The 9,266-nt window shown below is 50.2% G+C and overlaps 1 protein-coding gene across 3 annotated transcripts; it reads right to left on the bottom strand.

Annotated features, from left to right (window-relative positions):
* Positions 1 to 3,010: 3,010 nt before the first annotated feature.
* Positions 3,011 to 7,054, bottom strand: LOC118673549 (antigen-presenting glycoprotein CD1d-like). 3 transcript variants are annotated; one of them, XM_036344511.1, is made up of 6 exons: positions 6,945 to 7,054; positions 6,365 to 6,670; positions 5,807 to 6,085; positions 5,065 to 5,343; positions 3,998 to 4,097; positions 3,011 to 3,887 (listed from the first exon to the last, which is right to left on the bottom strand). In XM_036344511.1, the coding sequence occupies exons 1-6, from the start codon at positions 7,003 to 7,005 to the stop codon at positions 3,866 to 3,868; spliced, it is 1,047 nt and encodes a 348-aa protein (XP_036200404.1). In that variant the 5' UTR covers positions 7,006 to 7,054; the 3' UTR covers positions 3,011 to 3,865. The 3 variants fall into 3 exon arrangements, with proteins under 3 accessions (XP_036200404.1, XP_036200405.1, XP_036200406.1); XM_036344512.1 differs by having other exon boundaries at positions 3,998 to 4,094; XM_036344513.1 differs by lacking the exons at positions 3,011 to 3,887; positions 3,998 to 4,097 and adding an exon at positions 4,107 to 4,638.
* Between the last annotated feature and the right edge of the window lie 2,212 nt (positions 7,055 to 9,266).

The following is a 9,266-nucleotide window of genomic DNA, read 5'->3' as shown; positions in this document are numbered from 1 at the left end:
AACAAAAACAACAAGAAAGCCCACTGCAGGGGAGAACATATTTGCCAATGTTATCATCGATAAGGGTTTAATCTCCAACATTTATAGGGAACTCATACAACTTAACAAAACGAAGACAAAAAATCCAATCAAAAAAAGGGCAAAGGACATAAATAGACACTTTTCCAAAGAGGACATTCAGAAAGCCAAGAGACATATGAAAATATGCTCAAAGTCACTAATCATCCGAGAAATGCAAATCAAAACAACAATGAGGTACCATCTCACACCTGTCAGAATGGCTATCATCAACAAATCAACAAACGACTAGTGCTGGAGAGAATGTGGAGAAAAAAGAACACTCGTGCACTGCTGGTGGGAGGAAGACTGGTGCAGCCACTATGGAAGACAGTATGGAGTTTCCTTAAAAAACTACAAATGCAGGGGGAGGGGGGGGAATGGACACATATGTAATACCCTTTGTAATACTTTAAGCAATAAAAAATAAATAAATAAAAAGTACTATAAAATGTGGCATAAAAAAAAAAACTAAACTAAAAATGGAACTCCCATTTGACCCTGTGATCCCACTTCTAGGGATATATCCCAAGAAACCAGAGACACCAATCAGAGAGGATATATGCACAACTATGTTCATAGCAGCACAATTCACCATAGCTAAGATCTGCAAACAGCCTAAATGCCCATCAGTATATGAATGGCTTAGAAAACTGTGGTACATCTACACGATGGAATACTATGCTGCTGTAAAAAAGGAGGAACTCTTACCATTCCCAACAGCATGAATGGAACTGGAGAGCATTATGCTAAGTGAAATAAGCCAGTCAATGAAGGAAAAATACCACATGATCTCACTCATTTATGAATAATAAAGACAATTATAGACTTATGAACAAGAATAGATACAGAGGCAGAGCTGCCTCAAACAAACTGTCAAACTACAGCGGGAAGGCCGGGGAGGGTTGGGGGGCAGGAGGGAGGGGTAAGAGATCAACCGGAGGACTTGTACGGATGCATATAAGCACAACCAATGGACATAAGACACTGAGGGGTAGGGGAGGCCAGGGTACTGTCATGGGCGGGGGAAAAAGGAGACATATGTAATACCCTTTGTAATACTTTAAGAAATAAAACAATAGAAAATAATAATAATAATAAAGAACCAGAGCAGCTGTAAATTCAGGCTGAAGCATTTCCAAAAAGATTTCAGAAGAGCCTGGGAAAGTAAAAGCCGGGTGAGATACATTCACAAACTTGACGCTGCTTGAGGAAGCTAAGCTGAAGAGCATCTCCAAAGGGCAGTGTGGCACCAAAAACAATAGCAGGTCACACGTTTCTGAAGCCATTGCAGCTTGCCACACATTTCACACATTTGTCTAGGAGACAACAAGTCTATGACAAAATCTGTCTTTGTCCATCTGGTCTGCTATCACAAAATAACACAGACTGGGTGGCTTATAAGCAATAGAAATTAATGTTTCACAGATGGAGGCTGGGAGGTCCAGTATCAAGGGGCCAGAAGAGTCAGGGTTTGATGAGGGCCCACTGCCTGCATCCTAGATGGCATCTTCCGCTGTCTTCACACAGTGAAGGGGCCTCTTTTCTAACAGCACTGATTCCATGTGAGAGCTCAGACCTCATGACTTAATCACCTCCCAGAGGCCCCGCCTTCTAGTACCCATCACCCTGGCTATTGGATTTCTAGCATACTAACCGGGGCGCACACACACATATAATCAGTAGCGCAATCAAGACAGACATTATTAGCCCCATGGGCACAGGAGGAAACTGAGTCAGAGGCTAGAACGCCAGTCTCCTGATCCAGTGCACTTGCTGGTTCACCTACCCGCCTCGCTAAGTCCTGCTTCAAGTTCCCCTTCGTTCACGAAGCCTTCCTTGACTAACCCAAGCCAATATTCTCACTAAGCATTCTGAGAAATTTGTTGCACAGCATGACACATGTCTAAGAACAGTGGTTCTCTAACTTTAGCTGAATATCAGCATTACCTGAGGGCTTAACACACAGACAACTGGATCCCACTCCCAAGGATTCCCATTCAGTAGTTCTGGGGTGCGGCCCAAAATAACTCACAAGTTCCCAGGTGATGCCGAGGCCACTGGACACGAAACCACAATTTGGGAACCATTGGTTCAGAGGCTGGCAGGTTCTTCACCTGCATTCTAGGTTTGACCTGCGAGTCCAGCAGAGAAGAAGCAAAATCTTCATTTCCTCAAGCAAAGGCTCTTCCAAAGGGCAGCCTCTCTGTTTCTGGATGTTCAGAGCCCTGGAGTGCCTAGAGGAGACTTTCCTGAGAGCCAACTGATCATTTTAACTTGACCTTTTCATTTCTGGGCTCCAGAAAGGTCTGCTGTTCCTCTTAGCTTCCTGTTACCTCCTGTCTAAGAACCAAGAAGTCAGCTAGACCGGCATCACTACAAACCAGGCTTGGCCAGGTATGCTCAGCCTCTTTCGTGCATTGTCTCAATAGCTAGAAGTAAGAGAGCCTGTTTGGGGCGGTCTCTTCATGACTGCCTCTTCCAGTCCGAATAAAATGACTGCCCAGTGGTGAGAAATATCCCTCCCCATGCTGGGGTCCAACCCCAGCGGGTCCAGGGATCCCCAAAGGTGTGGACGGAGTCAGCGAAGAAGGAAGGACACGGAGACAGTGTTCAGTTGATCAGCAGCCTAGCCAGGATCTCCAGCCAGGATCTCCAGCCAAGTTCTGGTCTGGATCTCCAGAGAGGTTCTGCCGTTTATTGTTTTGTTACATCCGTATTTATACCAGTTGATTTTAATCCTGTCAATTTCTATTACAAAGGTTAGGGCGTTTCTTATCTCCATTCCAGGGAGTAAAGATTATGTAGCTTAAGCATGATTTTTTGTACTTAAAGTGATTAACTACCCGCCTGGCACTTAGTTAAGGAGTTTCATCCCCTCCCTAACTTCAGGGAAAAATCCCTACCTGGGGAAACAACCTTTCTCGGAGAGGTGACCTTGGTTAAAACACACAGTGCTAAGGGGAACAAACATATTAAGAACAGTATGCTATATACACCAGGTCCCTTGAAACATATGCTGTGCAGATGTTTCTATCCTGCAGCGGCTGTGTCAAGCAGCAAGGATGGACCGGATTCCGGCATCCCCAAAGTAGTTTTTTTCCATATCATACACATACTCTACGATTTCTCCTCTTTTAATCAAGTTACATGAAAGCTTGAGATGCCTGTTTCTTTGACCTTTCTTTTTAAAGATGAAATATCCCTGTATAAATCCAAATTCACAATAGAAATATGTCCTCAAACTGCCAATATTGACATTCACCACAAGCTTTCTCAAAAGATACAAACTGAAAGCCCCCCAAGTTGTTGTTAACTAGCAGAGGTGTATTTGGGGTTCCACACCCTAAATAGTATAAAAGTTTGAGTCAATATTTTAATATCAGGTATGTTCACATGAAAATCCAGACTTCCGCTCTTCTTGAAAAATGTAGGTCACAGCCAACCCAGGGTCTGACTTCCTATTTGACAACAAGCAGCTGGACCTGCTTCCCCTGGACAGGACAAGGGCTTTCCAGGTCTCTGCAGACTCCAGCGTTTAAACAATGGCCACAGGTGCCCGCGCTTTGGCCCTTCTCTGCTTGTCCCTGGTAGGTATCTGAGTTTGCATTTCTGTTCTTAAGAACCACGTGAGCTTCTAAACAGGCAGGATGCTTAAATTCTCTTAAAGTAGCCAAGGGGTGTGATGCGAGCTGTCTTGTGATTGTTCTCTGCTTCTTCAAGGCACCTCTCTTTCATCCTCAATTCCTGGGTACCGAAGTCCTGGGAACTTGAGATCCTGAGTTGCAGACAGGTGTGGTGAGGACAGTCACAGCATGTGTTGATATGACCTGTGAGAGAACAGCCAGGGAGAGACCATTCCGAAAAGTGGAAGAGGGGATGGAAGGAAGAGAGAATGGGGACAAAGGCTGAGCAAAGGAGATGGAAAAAGAAGACTCACCTGCGCTTCTTAAGCCAGAAGGTTACGCCTCCGCCTACCAGAAGGAGGGATGCCAGTACTGCTGCGACGATCCAGCCCACCGGCACATGACTCCCCTCTGCTTCAGGAACACAGGAGTTTCTCAGCCCCGGGATTCCTCCCTAGCTCAAGCCACCTGGTCTCAGCACATGTGAGGGTGCCAGGTGCTTATTTCCTCTCCCATTTAAAGTTGCCACTTCTGGCCCAGCCAGTGTAGCTCAGTGGTTGAGCATCGACCTATGAACCAGGTCACGGTTCGATTCCCGGTCAGAGCACATGCCCGGGTTTGATCCCCAGTGCGGGGTGTCAGGAGGCAGCCAGTCAATGATTCTCTCCAATTATTGATGTTTCTTTCTCTCCCTTCCTCTCTGAAATCAATATATATATGTATTTTAATAAAAACAATAAAAGTGGCCTCTTCTATTCCCCTGAAGTTTGTAGGGCCCAGCTTTCTCAGAGCCTGGGCATCCGTAATCCAGTCCATTTCAGCTTATATAGCACAGCACACAGGGGAAGGGCAGTAATTCCTCAGCGAGGCAGTCCTTAGTCTAAGCCCAGCTTTCCTCTGTTTAACAATGCGGCTGTGGGCAGTAACATGACCTAGCTGAGCCTCGGGTTCTCATCTATAAAGTGAGAATAATACTTGCTTCAGAGAGAGGTGACTGGATGGCATGCTGTGGGCAGGGTGCTCAGCCCGTTCACGGGAAGCAGCCGGAGAACCACAGCTACCTGTGTACCCTGCCTTCTCCTGCTCCCATCCCCTCTCCTGAGGAATAAGTCTCCCTGGGATTCTTCATGTGCCACCAACTTCTGAAACTGGGAGCCTTTTAGTCTCACTTTTCTTCATATGGAACGTCCTGCCTCAGTGCTTTTGAGTTGAGATCTTCATTCCCCTCTGTCCTGTACCCGGATCCCCTCCTTCTGTCCGTCCTGGTCAGGGCCTCATGGCCGAAACCCCTCTGTCCTGCATCAGTCCACTCCCGCCCTTCCCTGTCCCTCCCTCTGTGCTTCAGAACCACATCCCCTCCCCGCGGGGCCCTAGTTCTCACCCCAGTAGAGGACGATGTCCTGGCCACCGAGGCTGCTGTGTCTCACTCGGCAGGTCAGGCCGGCTGCCTCCCCAGCCGCCACGTCCAGGGTCACTCGGACATACCAGGTCTCGTCAGCATTGGGCAGGACGTCCCCTTGCTGAGCGCCCGGCTGCTCCTGCTGCCCCCGCATCCACCTCACCCACACAGGCTCTGGGTAGAATCCTGAGACGTGGCACACCAGCAGCAGACGGCCAGGGCCAGGAGGGGGGCCATTGGACAGCCAGGCCTCGGGCTTCACTGTATCCAACAAGGGAGTGGGGCCTCTGCATTAGAGGCTTTGGCCGCGTGGCTGACTCAGGCAGCCCACAGTCCCCCCGCAGGAAACGAAGGCTCCTGTCACGTCATCCATTTGTGCTGGGGTCTCCCTGACCCAGTCTCCTGTAAACGCCCCTGTCTACTCTCCTAGAGCGCCCTGTGCTCAGCTGTAACATATCCAAGTTTCACACACTGCTTTACTGCTTGTCTTCCCATCCTCCCCCTCAAGCAAAGATCCTGTTTGACCCCAGAGCTTATTTAACTGAACTCACAAACCCAAAGGTTGCTCAGTGAATATGGAATGAATAAATGCCCTCAGGCCTTAGCCATCCCCTCCTGAGCCTTTCTCTTCCAAGGCTCAAAGGAATGGAAACCCTCGAATGGAAAACCCAGATGGAGCCCCACAGAGGAGGGAAGTGGGGGGAAGGGAGACATGCAGGCTGACCTTGCTTCTCCAGATCCTGCTTTCCTGCTTCAAGGAGGCCCGTGACTAATAGGGGGCAAATGACATTGAGGAACCACTCTAATGTGCTCTTGACTAATAGGTCCTTGTTGAGCTCGTTGCTGACCACCTCAGCTCCATGTGGGGCATCGGGGGCTGGCACCCAAGAAGTTCCCTGGAAACTCAATATATCGCTTCCTTGAAATGCTGAGTGGAAGAAGGTTTTTAGGGGCCTTCGAGGGTGCACCTCACACCCAGCGGACACCTGGACCACAAAGGGATCTGAGGAGAGGAATGGATGGAGATCAAACGGTTTAACGGTGGGAACAAACGAAGAAGACATGGATGTGAGGGCTATACCACCCAAAGCTCCGGGAAATGAGGGTGGGTTACCCAGGGCAGGAGGAACCAGGGATATTTTGGGGTGTCAGGGGCTGGGACATTCCTGGCAGGAGTAGGAATGAGAACATCCCAGCCAGTGAGGCCAGAGTGTCCGAGCTGGGCCTCTGCCTCCGCTGTCTCCCCGGGGGTCAGCTGCCCGGGGCCCATCCCTCAGCTCACAGTCCAAGTGCAGCATTTTGGCGAATCCCGGGATTTCCCTGGTGAAGCTGCTCCGGTACACCCAGAACACTTGCTGCAGCTGCTCCCACGGATGGTTGCTTAACTTGCCCTGGGACCAGGGCCTCAGGAAGCTGATGTCTGAGCCATTGCTCCAAGAGTGGGTCTGCAGCGCCCCCAGCCAGAAAGAGCCATCAGTGCGCGTCCAGCTGCTGTTGGCAAAGGAGGAGATCTGGAGGAAGCGGAGGGGGGCGCTGCTTGGAGGCGGGGGCAAAAAGTGGTGATCTGAGGAGCCGGGAGGTGGCAGAGCTTAAGGAGAAGGAAGAAAACAAACAAAACTGATGGCCTTGGGCAGGAGGGGTGGTGTCCTCCAGCTCCCCGGCACCCCGCACCCCTGGAGCCTGGAGCCGGGAGCCGAGGCCCGGAGCCCCAAGTTCTCGGCCCGGGTCGCCAGTGAGCTCGAGGCTTAGTTTCCTAGATGCAGGCGCCTCCGTCCGTCCCCTTCATGCGTCGCCCCCGTTCCCAGCCCAGCTCCCTCTCGCTGTCTCCCAGATCCGTGCCCAGGCATCCTTGCTCCACTCACCGTCAGGACTTGCCCACATCTGGGGGAGACCCCAGAGCAGCAGAACCGGCCAGCACTCCATGTCGCAGGGCTCCCAGCTCTGGCTCAGACCTCCGGCCCCGCGAACGCCCCGCCCCGCCCCGCCCCGCCGCCCCGCTGCCCTGCCGCCCTGGGCTGAGCCCTGGGGCGCAGCACTTTGAAGCAGTGGAGGGCCCTTTCCCCTCCCCGACAGGACAGGACAGCACTCCCACCCAGGCTGGGGTCTGCTTCCAGCCCAGTCTAGGCTCCCCTTCTTCACCTGCCAGACGTCCTGCTCACCATTAGCTGCTTGAGCTGCAAAGAGCTGTCCTTGGGGCTCAAGGAGTCCTGATAATGTTATGGAGTGCGAGCTACAGAATGACCAGACTCCAGACTGATTACAATTTAGAGCCTTTACTGACTGGCCAGTGTCCGCTCCTCCACTCGGGAAGCCCAAGACAGAAGCGGCCCCGACCATCTGCAGAGTCCAATGTTTAAAGGGGACAACGACATCCGTGCTCAGGTTCCCATAGCAAGCAAAGCCAAGTGACAAAAGCTAATTGTGTAGTTTTAGCCAAGCTACTCATCCTCCTCCTGTTATTCATTTCTGGGTAACTTAAAGGTAAAGACTATTCTTAATTTTGATCTGTCTGTTCTTTATGGGCCTGTTGCCTAGGAGTGTTGATCTGTTTGTTGTTTGTGGGCCTGCTGCCCAGGAGTGTTGATCTGTGTGTTCTTTGTGGGCCATAGCTCAGGTGTGGGAGCTCAGTTCCTAGAAACTTTGCACAGGCTGTCAAGCTGCTGAGGTGGCTAGATAATTAAGCAGGCCTCAAAATTTTCCTACTCTGTAACATTCCCCACTGGTTTTACGGGAGAATCAAATCATTGTTTCTTCTTATTATTTGGTAGTGAGTTCTTAGGACCATTCATTTGACTGCTTGTATTCTGCGTTGAATATAATTCATTAAGCAGTTCAGTATGCACGGGCCGAAAGTTAGTGTTATACTAACTTATTGTCTTGTTACATTAAGACAAGACAATTTGTTAGTGTTATACTAACTTATTGTCTTGTTACATTAAGACAAGACAAGACAAGACAAGACACACACACCCTGCGGCTCTGTGTGTGACAGGGTGCGGCACCCCACTCCTGGCCTCAGGAGTACTAATGGCCCAGCTAAGGCGGTTAGGAGAGTGGTGACCAGGAGGACCAGGAGAAGAGGTCTTCATACCAGTTTCCTTCCGACTTTCTCCTTTCCTCTCTATCTTGTAGCCTGTTCCTTAGCTGACTGAGGCTCTCCCTGATAACTCCCGAGTGGTTACTATAAGAAGAACAGGTCTCCCCTGGGGCCATGCATAGTCCTCCCTGTTTTAGAAACAACAGGTCGAGCCCTCTCCTATTTTGTAATACTACTTCGGCGAAGGAACTGAGGGAATCTTCACGTCTATCTACATTTTGTTCTAATGTGCTCAGATCTTGATCTACTTGGCTGCTGAGGGCCTTAACATTCTGATTTCCTGTTACTAGAGCTGCTGTTCCCATCGCAGTGGAGCCGGCAACCCCTAAGCCTACTAAAAGGGGAGTCAATACCGGGGCCCGTTTTTCTCTGCCTCCGAGCAGACATAATGTTCTCTCCCTCCCTCCCCAGAGTAATAGTACTCCTGAGGCAAGATGTGAGTGAGGATGCATAGAGAAGGCTCTCCAGGGGGGATGGGGGGGATGAGAGTCAAGGGGGAAATACAGGGAGTGATACCGGAGGTACAGGCAAACCAGGTTCCCTGTACGTTGGAAGGCCCATCATTCAGTGGGGTCCTCGGATTCCACCTTTTTCACTTGAGTTTGGTGAATCCAGTGTCTCTTTCCGGCCGATGGGGTGCTGAGAATGACAGTGAAGGGCCCAGTCCACCTGGCTTCCAGCAATGATGGCTCGTGCTTCTGAACCCACATCTGGTCTCCCAGTTGAAAGAGAGGTGGTCCAGGCCCGGTACCGTATGGTAGGTCTCAGTGAGCCTCTCAGACCAGCTGGTGGTTAAGCCTGGAGCTCAACTGTAAAGCCTGTAAGGACTTCAGGAGGTTATAATTAGAAAGGGATGCTAATATTTCTTCCCCTAGCTTGGGAAGTAGCGGTGGGGGTCGGCCAAACAGAATCTCAAAAGGGGTGACACCCTTTACATACGGGATGCAACGGGCCCAGAGTAGGGCAAAAGGGAGGAGGTTTACCCAGTTTTCAGCAGTCTCCAGTTTTAGTTTTGTCAGGGTTTCCTTCAAGGTTCAATTCATCCTCTCTACCTGTCCAGAGCTCTGAGGTCTATAGATACAGTGTA

The sequence above is a fragment of the Myotis myotis genome, unplaced genomic scaffold, assembly GCF_014108235.1.
Source record: "Myotis myotis isolate mMyoMyo1 unplaced genomic scaffold, mMyoMyo1.p scaffold_m19_p_18, whole genome shotgun sequence".
Classification (NCBI taxonomy): Eukaryota; Metazoa; Chordata; class Mammalia; order Chiroptera; family Vespertilionidae; genus Myotis; species Myotis myotis.
The sequence above is the reverse complement of the archived record's forward strand: the minus strand, read 5'-3'. Positions and strand labels throughout refer to the sequence as shown.

Excerpts from the sequence above, each read along its gene's own strand:
- LOC118673549 (XM_036344511.1), bottom strand. The coding sequence starts at position 7,005 with ATGGAGTGCTGGCCGGTTCTGCTGCTCTGGGGTCTCCCCCAGATGTGG. Across the intron at positions 4,098-5,064 it reads GGACATCGTCCTCTACTGGG|CAGAGGGGAGTCATGTGCCG; the intron begins GTGAGAACTAGG and ends GTGTTCCTGAAG. Across the intron at positions 3,888-3,997 it reads TTCTGGCTTAAGAAGCGCAG|GTCATATCAACACATGCTGT; the intron begins GTGAGTCTTCTT and ends GTTCTCTCACAG.